General features: G+C 45.3%; 2 protein-coding genes across 2 annotated transcripts in view; both read left to right on the forward strand.

The window, feature by feature from the left end:
• The first annotated feature begins 4909 nt into the window (after positions 1–4909).
• On the forward strand, positions 4910–7254 carry fjx1 (four-jointed box kinase 1). The gene has a single exon (XM_071895126.2). The coding sequence runs from the start codon at positions 5256–5258 to the stop codon at positions 6546–6548; it is 1293 nt and encodes a 430-aa protein (XP_071751227.1). The 5' UTR covers positions 4910–5255; the 3' UTR covers positions 6549–7254.
• A 2025-nt stretch (positions 7255–9279) lies between these two features.
• The window catches only part of trim44 (tripartite motif containing 44), a 57018-nt gene continuing 44895 nt past the window's right edge, over positions 9280–21402 (forward strand). Inside the window, exon 1 of the mRNA XM_078283126.1 lies at positions 9280–9429. The gene's annotated coding sequence lies outside the window, so the exon portion shown is untranslated. The remainder of the gene's footprint in view (positions 9430–21402) is intronic.

Here is a 21402-nt window from a genome sequence, read left to right on the forward strand (position 1 = left end):
GAGTTCCCTCAGCTCTCCATGTGGGCTGGGGTCATATACCGACAACGCTAAACGCTTTTCATTAGTGGTTGAATGGTTTGAAAGATCTGGTGAGATGTGGAGAGGGCGAGGGGGAGGTGGGGTGGGAGTTAAGAAGGAGTATATAAACCACAGCCCTCCTCCCTCGCATATAGAATCACTTCACTGTGACAAGATGCGAGGGAGCATTTCAGGCTGTTCGCCTATTAGACTTACGGCTGTTACAGCTCCCACTGAGTGGAGTAAATGTTCAGCTGAAACATTAACAGAACGTTCAGCCACCATCCCTAATCTCAACTGACCATGCGACCCCGTAAAAGAGCTGGGGCAAGACCACTTCTCATGGTGCATTTCATCTGAAAATAAATAAACCGAGGCTTTGCATCTCTGACTCGCCTAATAATGATCAGATGTTCTTAAGCTCTCCCTTTAGCCAATTTACAGGCGAGCCTTCCCACAAAGCACTGAGCAGTGAGCACACTTGAGTCAATAAGCCAGTTAGTAGAAGGGAAAGTAAAAAAAAATTCAATTCTTGACTTATTTAGTAGGGGATTTGGCGTGGCAGGTCAGGGGGTGTAATCCAGGAGATTGGACACTGATTCTTTAATCAACTGGCTAGACAGTGCATCTCACCCCCACACCCCGCCCCGCCATTTCCCTGCAAGAGGGTCTCCCTTGCATAGCACTGCATTTCAATGCTCCACTCTTCTGCTGGTGGAGCAGGCTGCCTAGGAGCACAGAAATCCCCCTTCAACTGCTGCTGCTGCATGGAAACCAGATGGAGACGAGGAGTACAGTATATCAAAAAGACAAGTCTCTCCCTTTTTTTCCTCCACGGCTGAGAGAGTAATTTCGCATTCATTATCAATAATCCATTCATTAGCTAATAGCAACTGACCAATCATTTTTGAAAACCCTGGGCCCGCTTATCAGGGAGGACTAACAGGGCTCAGGAAATTGGCAAAGGCAAGCTAATGAAACCGCAGTGAACGGCGGAAAAGGCAGCACTTAGGTGGCTGCGTGCCATGCTCGGGTCCCAGCAGTGCAGCGGCTCTCTTGCTCAAGCAGCAGCCTCCGCTTGATTCTGCAGGCTGCTTGTTTCTGCCTGCTGCCTCCTGGACCCGAGCTTCTGTCTAGATGAAACCGGGAGGGATCAGCGCTCCGGCTTTTAAAGCTGCATCGTCTTGGAAAAACACGTGGTTCAGAATTAAACGGCATAACCTCTTACATTCAACAGCAGCCGTATAATACAGAGCTGAGTGTAAGGTCTGTTTGGTGCAATTAATGTATTATTCCAAAGCTTTGCAATACTTGAGATAAGCGCTGACAACTCATCATCTCCTCCCGAGCGTGGCCTCATAATACCCTCCTTCCATGTCACTAGCAGTTAAAGCATATACATCTTATTTCTGACTATCTGTGCAGCTTGTTGGAGTCTTTATTTTATGGGTGCATCCTTGATTCCACTGCAACTTTCCCACAGCCTGATTCTATCATTCTGAGTAGAGGTTTTCTTGAACAGATGGCATTATCTTGGTTCCTGGATTCAAGGCAGGTATCGACAGTTTAGTGTGAATAAATAGCCACCACTAGAATACTAAATCAAACCATCCCAAATCCCCCCTTCTTCTCTTATTATCTGCTCTACTCACTTTCCATTTTAGAACCCACACATACACAGTATAAACACATACAAGCACACACGTCCAGAGAGAATACACACACACACACGCACACACACACACACACACACATACATGCGCCCTCACACGCAGACATCTTCATCAAACATATAGACGGTGCACACCGGGAGAGAATGAATTCATTCCAGCGGATCTCGTCCCGCCCTGCCCCCTGAATCCCTGAGCATGAGTAATTGTCAGCCCCTGTGAAATGAGCGCAGCTTTCAACGCTAATGGAAGGCCTGCACATTCATTATTCAGTCCAGGAAACAGAGTGCCGCAAAGTGTCAAGGGACCTATGAGTTATTGCTCAGCGTGAGCTAACCTTAGACTAGGAGGCAAGTGACAGGAGCCTGCTGCACTTTCCCCTCCTGCGTCCACTTTGCTCCGTGCCCTCCATCCCTCCGTCCCTCCCCCTGCCCGTCTGACAGTGGCAGACGGGCACCACACAGAGAACCCAAGATCACATCGCAGCTGTGGCCCCGGTCGGACTACTGTGTCGCCGCGGACAGGATGACAGACGGGCCGGGCTCTCCTGTGTCACTGACCACAGACAGCCATGACTGGCTGGGGAGAGCAGCTCGCCCTGCGTTACGGCCCTCCTGGGACTGCTGTGGGGTTTTTTTTTTTACGAGGAAAGCAGAGGGAGGAATGCAGCGGGCGGGGGCTCGGGGGGCTCGGGGGCGCGCTGACCTGCAGATAACACATGGCAAGAAACAGATAGGTTTGATATCCGAACATGCCCGCACTTGTGCTGAGGGAAAGGGACACCGCGGCGCACGCTGCTGCAGACCGAGCCAGTCAATACAGTTATTCCACACACCTAAAAAGCAGACAGACACCCATCAGACAGAATTCCAACCCCGCACGTATAAGCCTTCTTCATTTCCCATGTCTGGACCCTGGGAGCCTGAAGCCTTGCTGTTACTCAGCTTCAAATTGAAAGTGACAGGGAGCCAACTTCTAGTAGTCCAAGGTGAGACAGGAAACTTAGTCCAACAAGAAAACAGGAGTGAAAATACAACCGGCATGCAGCATGAAATGAGACACTGGCATGCTGATGTGCAATTGGTTGAAAAATTAAAATATTTGAAAATGTATCCTGTATTTCCTTGTGTATCATTATATGATTAGTATGCCTATGTAGTTCCCAAACCAGTCCATCTGCATCTCTTTGAAATAGACAATAGTGGTGTGCAATTTGTAAATAATTTGTTTTGCACAGCCCTGTTTAGTGGATTAGAAAAAAATGGCAACGCATCTCCACAAGGACCCAGTCTTTCCTCTACCAAGTTGCGAAAACATACATTCAGCCATGCACCGCCACACAAACCATTTCTTGAGATTGTAGGACTTGTAAATGTGGCTCTACTCCTGCACAAGCCAGGGGCTTTTTCTTCCCTCTACAGTGCCACTGCTGCCAATCTGCATTGCAGAATCAAACCCAAGCTAGGAATTGAACAAATTCTTCATTTGATGGCACAGACCCAAAAGAGGAGGTGAAATTTACATCGCCAATATGACCGCACCAGAACCCTGTCACATTAGAAGTCAGCTAATATCCATTCCTGCAGTCATACTATCAGATTATAATGGGATACACTGTAGTTGTGTTTTGTGTAGTTCAATGTCTCCCTCTTCCCTTCCCCTATAAGATAACATGAATATGAGCATGAAGATTGTTCCTAACAGAGAGCTGCAGGCATTTAGAGTGCCATGCATTACTGGACTAGATGTTTTAGTGGGGGTAATTGAGTATTCTTGTCTGTGGTTGTGTCTTTTAGACTCAGGCAATTTAGCATGCAGGCATGTTGCTATAAAAATGACCCAATTAATTTGATTAGGAAACTTAGGTTCAGGATACAGAGTGCGAAAACATGACTTGAATTATAAAGTGCGTGGGGGATGCTGAAGAGGAATAATTTAATAGGGGAGATGTGTGTATACGTGTGTGTGTGTGCGTGTGTGTGTAGGTGTGTGTGTGTGTGTGTTACATTCAGTATCACAAAAGCCTGGGAAAAGGATGAAACAAGTAGGAGATGACTTATTTGTGCCCTGGTATTTTTAGGAAAATGATCAAATACCGCTGTGATTGAAACTGTGGCCTTCATGAATACAGAATGATTAAAGCGTGAGCATAAGATATCAAATATTGAAAAAAAAAATACATTTCACATGTCCCTCAGAATATGATTAGAGATATGTTTCAAAATATACCAAAAAAGAAAAAGCCAGAAAATGTATTTGTACAGATGACACTCTTTGAGTATCCAAATATTCAAAATATAGCTGAATACAGAATACATGTTTGGACAAATCTTACATTTTTTGAAACAACTCTAAACATATTCTGAAGTCGGTCATCTGTGAAATGCATTTTTTGCAGTATGGGATGGACTACCTGTGCAGGACGTTGGATTTAAGACCATTGCAGGGATTGGATACAGTGAGATTGTCAACTAATTTGGATTCTTATGTGGGACAATTTTGCAGACTATAAGCATGCCAGTAGTATGTCCTATTATTTGCAGCAATTTCTTTAATTTCTTTTGTTTAGCTGTTGGAATAGCTGAATGCAGATACATACCCAGTGATGTTGTGTTAAATAAAAAGTCAATTATTCATTGTTTAATTAGTTTATTTTTGTTTTCCCCTAAAAGACCCTATCCTCATACTACTTAGGCTACATCAGGTTGATTAATGTCTACAATGATGAATACTATTGAGGTTATAAAGTTAGACTAAAAAGGTGGGTGAACTCCCACAAATAGGAACATGTGGGAAAACTTGAGTTCAGGTAGGTTTACCCTCCACTTCATCCCTGCGTGTGCCTCATTGACACGGTTATTCTGCTTTGTAGGCTATGAGCAACACATGCACCAAATATCATTGGTCAAAAATGTTGACATTATTTTTCCAAAGTACTTCTGCTCTGGGTATCAATTATCATAATGGCTGCCTGACCCCCCCTCACCAACCTCTTACACACACACACACGCACGCACGCACGCACACACACACACACACACACACACACACCACGGCGCGGTGCACTTGCTCCGCTCCTCTGAACCCTCCTTCCCACGATCCGCCCACCATCTCGGGGTTTGGAGTCACGTGTTCCACCGCCTAGTTGTCTCTCTGTGAGCCGACACCACACAAATCAAACTCACCCAGCACCCGGCGGAGAGAGAAAGGGAGACGAGAAAGAGAGAGCCGCACACGGCCAGAGAGAAACCCCTACGACGCGACTATAATGGGGAAGGTTTAAAAGAGAGATGCTCTCTCTACCGTCGACAGAGGAGGATTATTACAAGGCATCTGAACAGGACGGGAGATGAGATTCACGCTGTTGCAGGGACCCTCCTCCTGTGATCCAAACAGTCCGCCTGTGAGCCGGGGGGGTTTGGGGTTGTACGGGACACGGGACGCACAGCTCACAGCCGCTCCGGTTGAACTGTGGATTGAAGGAACTTTGGTTATTTCTTTATACTAAAACCTGCTGGAGGTCTGTGGGTCCACAAAGGGAAGGGCGGCCGAGCGGTAGTCTTCACCATGAGGGCTGTTTCAGCAAACTTACTTGCGCTGCTCTTTCTGTGCGCCTGTGCCAGTGTTTTCTACGTCTGGAGCGCACTGGAGACCCGGCTGGAGCGACACAAACGGAGGTTCTCGTTACCGGGGACGGGCTCTTTTCACCCCGGTCCATCCACGGACCTCTCCGCCAAAACTTTCCGGGCTTTGCTCGCCGTCCCAGCGGCACAAAGACCGCACTTGGGGGGCAGACTTGAGGTTCACAATCTCACTGTTGTACGAGATCAAACTGTCTCTGTAGGAAGTCGAGATTACCATATGAATGTGGATAACAAGAGGTCAGCGCAGCGGGAGGGCCCGGTCAAGTTAGGCTCCCCCGTGGAGGATGGGATATTTTGGAGTGAATGGCTGGAAGACCTCCTCCCTGTAGGCTTCACGGAGGAATATGCTCGGGCTTGGCGAGAGAGAGCCCGGGGATACCGGATAGTGAAGCTGGAGCCTGGATGCGGCAGGATATCCAACCAGCTCGCCACTTTTGCGGACGGGACCAAAGCTTGCGTGCGTTACGGGATAAACGCGGATCAAGTGCAAGGAGAAACTTTGACATATTACCTTGCTAGTTTGCTAGGCATCGCAAACCTGCCGCCTCTAATACTGGCCCAGCTGAACGCTGACAGTGAACAATGGGCGTCTGTGAGGAGGAGAATAGGCGGTCTACAGTGGAGCGACCGGGCCGTGGTGTCTCTCACCGAGTGGGTCTCCAACCTGACCGGGGTTGTCACACCTGCGCCGCTCAGACAGGAGAGCAGCGGGCTGCATCCTCTGCTGGAGGAGCTGCGGAACAAGACGACGGGGGAGCTGCTGGAGCTAATGCAGTGGAGCGACCTGATCATACTCGACTATCTGACGGCCAACTTCGACAGGCTCGTCAGCAATCTGTTCAGCCTGCAGTGGGATTCGCGCGTCATGGAGAGGGACACCAACAACCTCCTCAAAACGCCCCGCGGTGACCTCGTGTTCATAGACAACGAGGCCGGACTCGTGCACGGGTTCCGAGTGCTGAATATGTGGGAGAAGTATCACAATACAGTGCTGGGCTCCGTGTGTGTGTTCAGAAAAAGGACCACGCAGCGCGTGGTGGAGCTGCACAGGCGCAGAGACTCCAGGATCATGCTGCTGGAGCTCTACAGAGACAGCGAGCCTTTGTCTCCGGAATTAGGATTTCTCTCAGACGAACACGCTGGTGTTCTGCAGGACAGGATAGACAGATTATACAAACACATACTGCACTGCAAAGGAAAGTACAGCCAGCTGTGAACATTCAGTGTGATTCCTGTAACAGCACACAGGTGATGGGTTTGTTCTCTGCAGAGTATTATGAGCTCCGCAAATACGATTGGCACACCTGTGCTAAAGTGATGCGCATTACACTAAACTGTCTTGAATATCCAGCTGAACTACCTCTTGTGAATACAATGCGTTGCCTACTTTATAAATATGAACATTTGACATTATGTTTATAAGCTCCCCGCAGAGAAGGTCATGGGTTATTTTCACTGGATGCCTCACAGAGAGGAATGATTACGGTCAATGTATTTCTTCTATTCTGTCTTTACTCACTCCACTGATACTCACCTGATGTGCTGATTAATGTAAAGAGTATATTGGTGATTTGGGTCATAACAGACTGTCATTATGCGCGTTGGCTTCTTGCCCTCTGTTCAGTTATCCTAATGATAAACTCCTAAGCCTTAACATGAGTTGACTCTTGAATACTGTATTTCTTCCATATGTTGGCACATATCTGTCTCACTTTTTTATAGCAAATTGTTTGCACAATCAATTATCATAGCAAGCACCTGCGCTCATGTAATTGTGTTTTGATTGTATATTCAGCCTTAATGTCATAAGTGTAACATCCATTGTACATGTTGTAAGTATGTTGTAAATATTGTGTCTGCCAACCTGTTTTGGAAATTTGATGCTCCACTAATTTAATGTGCATTGTAACATTCCAAATCCTCCTGTCTTTTTTGATAAATATATTGTAATTTAAGTTAACTGTTGTCAGATCATGTGTTTCTTATTGAATTCCTTCTCACTTCCTTACAATGGTGGGTCAAATATTTGCCTGGTCTGTGTGCAGCCCTGGGATTTTTCATTTTTTTTAATATTCTGTACTTGTCCACTACAGTGCCTTCATTGTGCTGTAGAAATACCTCATACTGGCACCCTGTTACCCAGGAGCCATTCTGTCAGCCACAGGCATGCTACCACAGGAGACTCTAATCCCCTTGATAATCGCACTCCAAATGATCAATTTAAGGGCAGAAGTGACAACATTTGACATCCTTCGAAAATGTTTTTAAGCCTGTAAAAGTGTTTCCTAACTATGTCAAAACTTGTCTGTGACTGCAAAGAAAGGCAAGACACTGGACATATTACAACATATTCACATATATTCGTTAGACATGCTAGTAATCTAACTGGACAATCCATGGCCTTGGATAGCTGATTGGCTCGGTCTATCAAGTTGGTAAGCAAGCAGCCTCCCTACATTGGTTCATGGATTGTAGCCAAGCAGCCAAGGCCTCCTCATTAAAGGGAACTTTACACTCAGAGGAGAGCCATGTTTACAGTTTTTTGAAAAGGTTTGATTTATAACTGTGCAAGGAATTTAAGAGCAGTGTTTAAAGTATATTATACCACCCTGAGGTCAGTCGTGTTATTGCCTTACAGACACGTCACCGCAACACTCATTTAATTTCACCAACTTGGAAGGAAGCATCTTTTCCTCATTAGTTCCACTGTGGGCCCGGCGCTGTGTCTGATCTGCTGGATCTAGATGTAGGGGCACATCAGAGGGGATGTCAGCGCTAAAACTTTTGAAGGTCTAATTCTTTCCAGCCCTCCCTCTACGCTGCATCTCATCTGGTTTCCTTTATACCTTTTGTTGGTGGCTAACTCCAGGGCATTTTAGTAAAGTTTGCACAGCTCCATAGAGCCAGACAGGCAGCGAGGGATGAGAGCTTCTCCTTCAGATAGTCGGGCGCTATGTGTTCTCGCCCTGCCTCTCAGCAGAAGCACAGGCCCGTGGCTTACAGTACGTGTGTCAGTGCCATCGATCTGTGTTCCTCCCTGTTAGGTAGCGATTAGTGGCAGAGACGCAGCCGGGCTTTAAGCAGGTGAAGCTGGAGGCTTTTTCCACACTAGCTGCCTGCTGCAGCTGTAGGGACTTCGGGGATCAATATGTGCGCTGGCTGTTGTATAGGGGAAAGCAGGTCACGTTAATGTGCTTGTTGCTGGATGTAGTGTGTGTGTGTGTGTGTGTGTGTGTGTGTGTGTGTGTGTGTGTGTAGGAAGAAGAATGGTTGCAAGGACTGTGCTTGCAGCTGGGCATCTTGTTCTAAGGCATGCCTGTCGATGCTGAACACTCCAGAGAGATTTACGACTGGTGCTGCAGACAACAGGGATTAAAAACAATGCTAAACTGAGGCCTGCATGTCTAAACCAGACTTGCACCCCTCCTTCCCTCCTTCCCTCCTTCGCACCATTCCCCCGCCCTTCACCCACATCCCTCCCTCCCCGCCATGCATCTGTCTTCATTTGTTAGCTAAATGGAAAATGAAAGTTTCATTTTCTTAATTAGTTTTTCTGTGGAAGAAAGAAAGTCATCTCTTGTTTTGTGTTTTTTTTTATTTTTACTAGGGACCATGCCAGCTCTAATAACACTAATGGTGGATATCAAAGGGGTTGCTGAACCACCCTTTAACTGCTCACATATGTTCCTTGCTTACTCGTCCTGTCTGGCTTGTGTCAGCTCACCACACAAAGTTAACTCCTTCATCATCCCTCCACCGTTCGCCCTGAAGCAACAAAATCTTTACGCACATAACTACGTGACACGGTCTTATTACTGCAAATAGCCGTCTTGGCTAATTCTGGCATATTTTTTTTGAATGTGCACTGTCCCTGTCAAATAAACAAATAAACTAAACTAAACAAATCTTCACCGGCCGCCGATAGCACCGGTGCAGTAGCTTATTATCCAATATATGCCAGTTAGCCGTGCGCAGGCCAGCGTTCTGTGGTTGCGGCTGACTCCAGATGGGCTTGCCGTCTATGTCAGTGGACTGGAACGCAGACTCAGGCAGCCGCACAGCCAGCGGCCCACAGCAGGCCTCAGCACAGATCCCAGGTAAGCAAGCTGATCCTCTCCTCCTTGCGCACATTGTACACATTCCAGAGGAGCTGAGGGTGGATCTCCATGGACACACAAGTGTGCACACATACACATTCTCAGACAGACCAGACTCTCGCAAGCGAAAGGAGACACAGCTGTGTATATAAACGCAGTTGTCAGTGGTGACGGTTTTCACTTATTTGTTTTGTAACCTGCTCTCTCAAATTCTTGATTTGGCTGAGACTCTATGTTTTTTTTTAATAATATAGATATTATCAGTAGGTTATATTAAAAGCACATTATTCACATTGCTGCAGTGTTTTAACACCAAACTCATTAACTCTGCCTGGAATGTCATCACCCAAAAAGCAACACACAGTATCAAAATGTCATCATCCAAAACCGACAGGCTATAAAAAATTTAGATGTAGTTCTGTACTAACACAAAAGATCTGCATAATTAAATCCAACTAATTTGCATGCTCTAAAGTACAAAAGACTAAAGGCGTTAACAGAAAGTAACAACTGGGTCTTTCTGGCAGATCCCGGGGGACTAGCTGACTTAGGCTGTCCCTCTCCCAGCGGGACGTGCCATGTGTGAGTGGACGGACATAACTGGCATTCTTTCATGGCTGCGCAGTGCAGGGAACTTCCTGCGCATGAGTGAGTGATTTCATTATGAAACGCGGCACATACTAGGGGGAGAGTCACTTAGTCACAGCTGAGTGGGCACAGGCCATGAAGGGCAACCGGGGGGCTGGGACAAGGACCCGGGGGGGTGCTGGGGGGAGCGTGAGGGCTGTGGTGGGGCCAGGCGAGCTGGCAGGAAGCCCGGGTTTGTCCAAACCAGAGGCGCGGGCATGGGGTCGGGGCCTTTGGGCGTCCTTTCTAAGTCTGTTCATGCAAAGAAGAAGGTGGTGAGTAACATTGGAGAGAGGAGGGCTGCATGTATGACAGCTCTTAGAAGAAAGAATTTGTTTTTTAAACACAGTGACCTCCTCTGTTCTTCATCTCAGCATACAATTGAATTTACAAATCAAATCTAACGGTGTTTTGACTAGTCTGCATTACCTCCATTGAGACAGATGGTGTTAGTGTGAGTCTCTGTGTGTGATAATGTAAAAATCTATGAAAGAGGTCCTCCTCTCTCGAACAGGAGATTTCCCTAAGCTCTGATGGCCAGTGTGTTCAGCCAAGACACTTGCATCTGGAGTAGTGGGGGATTGTTTTTTTGCAGGGCCTCTGCCAGAGTAAATCATACACCGGGGGACAGTCTGATGCATCTCTCCAGCTGTTGTCCACTCTCTATCTGCTGCCGAGCTTTCGGATTATGAAGATTACATCGTATTCCATTGCAAAAGTCTGCTACTTTCATTGAGCTAGCTCCTCTTTTCACTCAATCATGACTAAAGGCTACCAGTCAATAAGATCCTGGATGTGGTTTCTGCTGAAAAAATATATATCCGATAACCTGCACAGCAAAGAGAATTCATAATATACCTATTCTTCCCTTTATTTATAGATTTAGAGCAATAATATAGCCTAAAGTGCATGCACAAATAGAGATACAGATCTGCATATAACCCATTATGCTATTTTTGATGCAAGAATTGTTCAACCTCCATTTGGTTTCTATCTATTTTCCCTTAATACGATTTGCTTCATGCCAGTCATAGCATACAGAGAAATAAATCCTGATTAATTCCACCACTTGATTCCATCCTATTTGTTATGCTTTGTCCCTGAAGCTCTGTCTCTAAATTGTTTTGAAGTCAAGAGTATACAGCCCCGCAGTTATTTATGGAGTAAAGAGAAATGTCAGACCATAGCCTGCAGAAAGTCATAACCTTCATTTAGGTTCACGGCTACACAACATCTGTACTTTTCATTATAAAGAGAAATAGGTCTACTTCCTCAGCTTGTCAAACAGGCATTGCGATATGTTGATGCTGTGAGCAATGATGGTCCTCTCCACACACCATTATTAACAGCTCCGCTTAGATGAAAGACTTTACCTCCAGGTTTGTCTTACTAACCCACAAAGTGAGTTAAAAGTTAGTAAAAGACAAAAATTCAACATGCACCTTGTTCTGACATTGTATCACATGTTTCAACACCCTGTTTCGTTTATCTCATCCTGAAATTAGCCAGCCATGACATTGGCTCCCTTGTTAGGACTTTGTTGTTTTCAAATATTTCCAACACCTCACTTTTTCCCTTTCCCACTTCAGCTGAAATGTCGCACAGCATTTGATTGACAGGCTTGATGGGTTCTGATATTCCTCTGGGTGATGCCTATTGATGCCTCGGTGCAGCCAGGGGACTTGTTTCAAGTACATAGCGTTTCATTCATTTGCATCAGGCTTCATCTCTATGTAAATGTGAATTAGTATGCTTATGGAAATGACTGTTTTTTTTTTAGTCTTTTGCTAGAAAGAATAACTGATCGCAGTCATGGTGAGATAATCTATCATTTGGCTGTTGATTGAGTCATATTCATGGCCACCTGCACCTTGCTAAGCCTGTGGCCTTAATTAAGATATTTCTATGTAAATGTTGTGAAGGGAGGTTATGATTCTCGCCCAATGCCAGACAAAGATCTGATTGGTCCAAATTAGCTGGCTGGACATATGGTTATGCCTGCTTAACAAGGATGAGGGGATGACCTTTCTAAATCTGGAAAGATATCTGCAAATGCTACGCCACTGAGCAAGCCCGGCTTTCATGTCTGATGCATCTTCTACATATCAATTCTAAATTTGCATTCATAAAACTTTACTTTGGCTCGAAAATATGGAAATATATGGCTGCTGTTCATACTAGGGACATTTGTGTGTAAGTGGAGTTTCAGGTTTTGGTTATTTTCAGTGTGGTGTGACTGTGTCATAAGGGCTTTGTCGTCTCATTGCTCGTAGTGCAGAGAATCGATACGCAGAAGGGCAAGAGGACATGTGACACTTGATGACAAAATACCTCCACGATGCTGAAACAGCACATTCCCTCCTTATAGCTGACCACTAGCTCTCTGAAAGTTAGTGTTGGCTGGAGGCTGCACCCTATTGGAGACCTGTGTGTGGTTACTTATAGTAGTCATTTTGAATAATAGCATCCATTGGCTGTGCCTGCGCTCTGTAATTTGGTCATTTCTATGTAAATTGGGCTTTGTGCCGCCGTGCTACACTGTTGTACCTTACAAATGCTCCAGCTTGCCTTGTTCCATAATGGTACAGCGTTACACTGAAATGATTAAAGCTCACTGTGAGAAGATGTCATGGCAGTCAGTCAGTCAATCAGTTAAGTAGATAGGTAGGCAAGAGTATAGATACGAGAGGAGGGCACTCAGGCATGCAGTGATGAAGATGGGCATAGAGACAGGCAGTCATTTTGGGTTGAGTCCAGGTGCTGGCCTCTCTCCATAGGAGGGGAAAGAGGGATCAGCTCACTGGAGACAAGCATTAGGGAGTTTATGGCTGAGGCTGCAGTATCATTGTCTTTTGAACAAGATTGGACATGCCTTGTTGAAGGTGAGATAGGACTGCCAGGTATAAGAAACAGGATGGGGCAATGAGTACAAATTGTTTCACAAGTGTATACATACAACTATATAAAAGTTACGTGGTTTCATGGCTATTCTACTTTATGATATCCTAAATCTAAGCTTGGGTAGAAATCTTGGTAGCACTGTGAGCCAGACAATTTCAGGACTTGATAACAGTGCAAGATGCTTCTGTCCCTTTTCTCCTTGACAACAATTTCACCGACCTTGAATTAACTTAGAAATCAGTTGCACAAGCTAGCTGTTCTCAGAGAAATCACTCTGTTTTAAAAAAGGGAAACAAATTAAAAGCTAGTGTAGTCATTTTGCAGTCATGCCAGTCAGTGATTTCTGTTTTTCTTGTCTTTTCTTTTATAGTCGAATGTTTATTTTGTGTTAGTATATACACTATAAGAATCTTGCCTTCTTCCAAAGCGATTTCTTTCACACCTGTAACCCGACTCACCTCAAACCGGAGGTCTAAGACATTCAGGCCTCCCACGCCAGCAGCCACAGCAATTATAGTGTGAGACAACTGCAGGGCGCGGCTCACTGTCTAGCGTGAACACTTCATGACACCCTCACATTACCTAAACCAAAGGGGAGACAATATAGGGTGCAGCGGTACACTTCCTTCCACAATGAGCGGCAATTCAAGCAGCAAACCTTTGTGTTTTCACTCTATACTTTACATAACACGCATGCTTTGGCGAGTGAACTGAAGTGGCGAATATGAGAGGATTCAATATCCTCTCAATAAAACAGAGCACTTGACAGGCAAGGGGAGTCACAGGAAATTCAGAAAGCCCTATCACTTCGGGAATCAACAAGGTTGAATTCTAGTAAAACAAAAGGCTTGGACTTAGTGCAGTGGATGCCGTCCTTGTCTCAGTTTTATAAGGTCTCTCCCTGTTTATTTCTCTCTGTCTCTCCCTCGTTTTCTCTCTCACCCTCTTCCTCTAATTCCCATCCTCTCTTTTCTCATTCTAATTCGCCACATCAATTTGGCCTGTGCAAATATTGCCACTGTGAGATCCTGTGTGCATTGATTGATTAGGGAGGGGGCTAATCATCCAGGCTGGTTACAAAGACATCTTCCACAAAATCAATGCCACTGAAAGTGAAACTAAATCTTTTTAAGGTTCCACTATCCTTTGTATTATAGCGATCGCTATACCACAAGGGGAATATCCTGCATTTTCTCTCATCTTGTCTCCTTTCATTTTTCTCCTCTCCTTTCGATTTTTGAACCACCTCATTTATTCTATATCATTTATCCTTTAAAAGGAAAAAAGAGGGGATTTTATTGGACACTTGGGGATAGGAATACATCCTTGAGATCAACTATAGGAGTCAATTGTTTTAATGGCAAAATGTATGCCCTCCCGTCAGGAAATGGACAGGCATAGAGATTGGCTGTGAGATACATTGAGACGGAAAACAGACATCTCCCGCAAGGACAAATACAACAATAAATGTGATTTATTCATTTGTCTATTGACTTATATAGCCCCCTGCCTTGCCTGTCACAGGGAAGTAATAGGGAGCATCAGCTGTGTCATCTTCATGGGTCTCCTCCAGATCCTTGAACACAACACACACACACACACACACACATGTGCGCACAAACACATAGTGGAGAGATAGACAAAAAAGAGATAGACAAAGAGAGAGAGAGAGGAAGAGAGAGAAGGGGGGTCACCTGGTACACAGATTAAAGCAAGCCTCTACTCTTAGACAGACAAAGATACACATGGGAAGATCTGCATCTGGAGTGTGCTGCAGTGGTCCCAGGACAGGGCCGGGCAGATGCGTGACTTTGGAGCATGCAGGCTAAAGGAATGTGTGCTTGCTGTGCAGGAACGACAGAGCCAGGCCAGGCCACGACCTCCGCCATGTTCTGTTTATATAACCCTCGTCCTTTGAAAAACGCCCCTCTCTCTCTCTGCCACCCCCCAATTCTCGGCCATCTACTTCCTTGTGATGTTTGCGCTGGACAGGCAGGCCTGCATTATATGCTCATGTTCCCATCTAGTAAAAAAACATACACTGCCAGTCAAGTATGGACACACCACATTTTTCTTTATTTTTTCCCCATATTTTAGAATAATATAGAAGACATCAAAACTATGAAATAACACAAATGGAATTAAGCAGTGACTAAAAAGTGTTAAACAAATCAAAACTATCTTTTATTATTTTAGATTATTTAAAGTAGCCTCCCTTTGCCTTGATGGAAAGGCAAAGGCTTTGGAAAGAAATTCATACATAGGCATCAACTTCACTATTTATATTTGTCTAAGAAACAAATTTCAAGCATTTAAGCACAAGCCTTTAGATCAAGGTGTGTCCATCATCAGGTGTGTCCAAACTTTTGACTGGTAAGTGTGTATGTGTGTGTGTGTGTGTGGGTGGGGTCAGCAGGCCTGTATTCCATGCTTATATTCTGTCAATCACAGACCTATTTCCCACACCCGGGATAGGCGACCACCAGAACCAATCCATCAGCCTTGTTGGCTGTCAACGTGTCGCCCTTCGTAGGTATAAGGAGGATGCCTGACCCCCCCCACACACACACCCACTCCCTCCCCCTCCTGCTGTCCCCCCCTCACGCCCCTCCCAGGTGTTCCCATAACTCACCGGGGCCTCAAATCCCAACGTGGGCATTCCTGAACTTCAGAGGCATTCTGCCAGATGAGAGGCTGGATTTATGGCTCGCTGACGGACAGTGGGAGGGAGGGGGGGGGAGGAAGGTGATCGGGGCCACTTCAAAGAGGAGGAAACGTTTGTTGTTGTTCTCTGCTACGCTCTCCGCCGCACGCATATGCACGCTCTCTCTCCCCTTCTGTGCCTCTTGACAGCTGGAGCGCTCACTCATTGGTTTACAGACAAACACACTTACACACTCAAGTCTGTGCACACACACACACACACACACTCACAAACACATAGTTCCCTTGTCTTTAATTTTGGTTTTAACCTGTATGACCAGACATAGACAATGGTTTGCATCATACCATATTGCTGGGAATCATATCAAACTTCTGTAAGATTAGTTTGCTATACTCTCTATCTCACTCTTACACACACACACACACAGGATTTAGCCATTCATTTTTCATGACATCAAAGGTGACACACCACAGATTGCCTCCAAGCTCTTTTATTGCAACTGCATAAGATATTCACCTTGCTCTTAAATGCCACCACCTCCTGTGCTATTTGAATTTGTTTGTGTGACTTTGCTTAGGAACATTTTAGGTCACATTTTCAGTGTGTGTGTGAGTCTGTGTGTGTGAATGCATATTTATGTGTGTGTGTGTGTGTGGGCTCATCCTCCATTTCCAACCAGCCAGTGTTATATTGCCGAAGCCCACGGTGTGTGAAGTTGATGGATGTGGAGAGTGGTGTCATTTCTCTGAGCCGGATGTGTAATGAACCCTGCTTTGCTTCTGTAACATTTGTGCTGATTGATTACTAACAAAGGCCATTTAACATGCAGGGGTGCCTCCTCTTAACAATGCAACATAGCTTCAGAGGCGAGATTACACACATAGCATGAGAAAGATCCCCCCACCCCCCCACCCACCCCCTGCCTTTTGTCCACAGTGTGCTGCTTGTTAAATTATGCTGTTATCAAGCTATTGTTAAACCACCCAGGATGAGAATAAAGCCCCATGCTGATTTATATACATCTTTGCACGTCTTTATAGTGCTATAGTGCTTTTTTAGTGCCAGAAAAGTTTTTTTCCCCCATTTACTCCCACTCATTTTTATAGACGGGAACATATAGAAATATGTTTGTAGTTGCAGCCTTAAATGTACAATTTTTCTCTCTCTCGCCTTTCCTATTCTATCTTAACACTCCCTGAGACTTCCTTTTTCCCCTCTGACTCCCCTTCCTTCTTTGAGTTTCCAAACTCTTAGTCGTTGTTAAGGTGGAAAGCTGATGTAACCCGCGGCTGTTATTCTCAGTAGCCGGGGCGCTCCAAAAGGCTCCATCCCTCCCCCTGCTTAATCAGACCAGTGTTTGTTCACTCTGCTCTTTCTCATGAGCAGAGTGCCAGCTAAAGCCAGCCAGGCATTAATGAAAAGGAAAATTTGCGTCTTCTGAGAATTTTGTCATCTTGAACTTTGAAATTCCAACACTACAACACACCACCGCTATAGACATATGAGATTCATTCTTATATATATATGCTGTTTACATTTTTTTTGTCTCTGATCCCTGTGTGTTTGTATTTTCATTATGCCCTTACACTGTTTTCCATCAATTTCTCTGTACCTGCTTCATTTCAGTCATTGCATGAGAGCTGCACAAGCCTGATGTGTGTGTGTGCATGTGTGTGTGTGCATGTGTGTGTGTATGTGTGTGTGTGTGTGTGTGTGTGTGTGTGTGTGAGTGTTGCGCTGGCCCTGAAGTGACACAGTGAGGGTATAAATAGAGCAGGCCCACAGATCACTGTGCCAGACAGAATGTGGCATCTGCTGTGCTGGGAGTGCAAAGTGTTAGAGAGCCTCTAAACTCCTCTCCATTTCTCAGCCCTCCTCTCTCTCCCTCTCTCATCTTTCTTCCTCCTCTCTTCTCCTGTCTCTCTCTCTCTCTCTCTTTCCCTCTGTCTCTCTCTTAATCTCCCACTCTCTGTCTCTCTCTTTCCTACTCTCCATACTATTCCACCATCCTCTCTCTCTCTCTCTGTCTCTCTCTTACTTCATCTCTCTCTCTTTCTCTCTCTCTGCCCCTATCTGCCTCTCTTTCTCTTTCCCATCCCCCCTAAGTCCCTCTCACACATTGCCACACATCTGCTGCCATATGTTGAGTGTTGTTGAGTACTCCTATTTTCAACACGCATGATCCTATTTCTAAACACATATAAGGAACAAGAGAGGGGAAAAGAGAGATAGGAACATAGGAAAGGAGCAAAGGAGGCAGATAGAGTCGGCCCTGCAATATTTGACATCAAAGCCCCGTTTCATATACTGAATGCCATGGTTTACAAATCCTTCCACTGTGATGCTACACATGTTCCATGTAAAAACGATTTAATCCCATGGGATTGTGTGGTGTCTTTGCTAGACAATCTTGAGCGGGGGAGGCGACTCTGTAGGCAGAGGAGATAAAAGCAAAGTCATTGTGATGCTCTGCAGGTTATTTCCCACCCAGAGCCGATTATCAATCCAACAGGCTATCTACTGATTTAGCGATTAATTTTCCTGCTCTCAGTAAAGCCATTACAAAGTCATAGTAACCCCGCTGCCCCTCTTATACCATGCCACATCCTGAGACTCAGCATATTATGCAGAAATCCATATCAAAACAACACAACACATACATACACACACATGCCCCTCCGACACACACACACACACATACACAAACACACACCACACAAGTTCAATTAGGAATGATTCCCAGAGTCATTTTACTTATGTATTCATGTACCATTTTTTTTTTTTATTTCCCACAAGCGCATCACTTAATCTCATAATCTGCTTTTGCTGTGAGTAGTATTGTATTCCCTCAAAGACAGTGGGCAATAGTTAAAGACCACACAAACACACACACACACACACACACACGCACACACACACACACACACACAGCCGCAGTGTCAGCCAAATCAATAAGAGGCTTAACTTTCATTAAATTTCCATTTTTATAATGATTCATCCTTTCTTTCTCCTCCCCTCCCTCTGTCTTCTCATCCCGTACCCTTCTCTTCACCCCTCTCCTGTCTCTGTGACAGGTAGTCTTCCACTTTTGTTTGCTGACTCTGCATTATGTCCACCCTCTGGCAGTTCAATAATTGTTTTAAGAGTTGATATTGGACACTGACGAAGGGAGACTTGCAGCAGGAGAGTGAGTTAGAAGGAGTGGGTGCGATGAGGAAGATGGGGGGGGGGGGGGGGGGGGGGGGGGGCTGTCCAACCGTCAATCAGAGAACAGCGGCAGGTCATCCTTTCATCCTTTTGTTTACTTGCAGGCAGTGTTCTCCTCGGCAAAGACGAAATTCAATCTTCATCCTTTCACTCACTGTTTTTTTTTCTCTTCCTTCCACATTACCCCACCCTCTCGCTAAACTATTCTCTGCTCCCACCCTCCTCTAACCTACTCTCTCCTTCCTCTCTCTTTCTATCATCCCTTTCTGTCTCTCTCTCTCTCTCTCTCTCTTGCTCTTTCTCTCTCTCTCTCTCTCTCTCATTCTCTCGCTCTCTTTTTCTCACCGCCCCATCAATCACATCAGCATAGCAACGCACACAAAAGGCCTCTCCTCCATTTAGTTGGCCTCGGGCAGAATTGTTTGAGCGAACATTGTGTGAATCTTTTTCACCTTCAAATCTGTAATTACCTCAGCGATTGTGCCAAATGCAGCCTCGCTCCCCCCATCTTTCTCCCATCCCCCCCCCCCCCCCCACCCCCACCCCCCACCCCCCGTTTCCTCTCTCAGGGAAAGGAATAAGGTTTATGCTTGCTGCCTTTTGACTGGCAGGTGTGGCGTTACCTTGGGGTCAATGCTAGACTCTGATCAGAGCACGGAAATGGACTGAGGTGGAAGGTTAGCTTCAACATGAAACGATGATGAGAGGTTGCGGTGAGAAAAGGCTTCGCTTCAAAGAGCGGCTGTCAGGTGTCTTTAGGGAGTGTGCTTGCTATTTCATTTCCACATCACGAGTGGAAGAGACCCTTAAATCGTCGCCAGCGTACTCAAAATGGTCAAAGACTGATTGGTTTGGCAGCCATTTACAGTATTTATAGCCCAGTTGGCATATTTCAGCGTTTTTTTTTTAACTATTCAGTGGTATCTCTTTCTTTTTCCTGTCTCTCTACGCACACACACGCACACACCTTAGAGCTCGTTCTCTTTCAGCATTTTTGTAAGCTGAATCTCAGACAATCAAGCGTGAGCCTCAGAGGACGCCAGCCGGGAAATTCGGTAGGGCCCGGGTCTGAAGGCTTTTGGCACGGGTGTTCATCCTGGGAGCCTCCCAGGGCCGCGGCGGTGCCAGGATGCCATACGTCAGGCGGCACAGAGGAGCATTGTGACTCAGCGCCCACGTTTAGGGGCCTGCGGAGAGGGGCCACAGAGGGAAACACTGAATGTCATTGTTACAAAGAGCCAATGATCTGCTCTGTGTCCTCAGTGATGATGTCATAGCTGATAGCGGTCCAGCTGTGGCCAAGCATGCGTGACTGCTTTGAGTCTGTCTCCTAATATGCACCCTGAGAAACTGTTAGGCTCAGTGGTATATGAATGTGTTTGTGTGCGTATACTTACACTACCAGTTAAAAGTTGGACACACCTGATTGAATGTACTATGTTTTTCATTATCTTAAAGACATTTTGATCTAAAGGCTTATGCTTAAATGCTTGACATCTGTTTCTTAGACAAATATAAACAGTGAAGTTGATGCCTATGTATGAATTTCTTCCCAAAGCCTTTGCCTTTCCATCAAGGCAAAGGGCGGCTACTTTAAAGAATCTAAAATATAAGATAATTTTGATTTGTTGAACACTTTTTTGGTCACTGCATAATTCCATTTGTGTTATTTCATAGTTTTGATGTCTTTACTATTATTCTAAAATGTAGAAAATAGTAAAAGTAAAGAAAAATGTGGTGTGTCCAAACTTTTGACTGGTAGTGTACATACAAACTACATCTAATGAGAGCATCAGTTTACATCTCACATCTTAATACTTTGCACAAACTTGCCCTCAGTTTCAAAGTTGTGTATGCTCTTGATCTAAAGATCTGAGTGGTTGGTTCTCTGCTGTGTGACAGAGCAAGGCTTAGTAGCAGGCACAGACTTGTTTACCATAGATGAAGCGCAGATACAGCAGGAAAATGGGCACCTCCAGTGTTACAAGTTATGTCAAGACATGACAGCCTCAGACAAATCTTCCATTGTGTTTGACTCACTCTATTTTTCTTGCAGAGGAGACAGAGACAACAATGCATACAATCTATATTCAACTGATCTTGACAGGATCAGGGCAGGGGTTTAGCATTTTCTTGAAATAGAGAATAAAAAAACTCTGTAAATGTGACAAGTTCAGTCAATGTGGGATAAACCAAGGTGAAACACAACAACACAAAATCCCCACCACTGGTACTAGTACCAAAAATCTTCCTTTTTGGCATAAGTCCAACAGTCTTTATAGGTTAAAGGACGTCTCCTTCCAGGGATAAGAACAACAGTCTATTCGCAGATCGCCTTTCCAGGCATGCAGATGCAGGAAGTGTGTGTTCCTGCCTCCAGTCCATAGGCTTCTCTCCCAGTGTCTTTCACACACAGATATAAGGGAGAGGTTAATCAGGTGCAAGTGTGCCTTGTTGACTGGCTGGTCTGCTCCTGGCTCTCTCTCCCCCTCCCAACCATTGCTACATCGCTGCCTGGCTTTCCACTGTATATCTATGAACTAAAAAAAAAATCCAAACAGACATCTGCACCT

Source organism: Centroberyx gerrardi, chromosome 4 (genome assembly GCF_048128805.1).
Source record: "Centroberyx gerrardi isolate f3 chromosome 4, fCenGer3.hap1.cur.20231027, whole genome shotgun sequence".
Classification (NCBI taxonomy): domain Eukaryota; kingdom Metazoa; phylum Chordata; class Actinopteri; order Beryciformes; family Berycidae; genus Centroberyx; species Centroberyx gerrardi.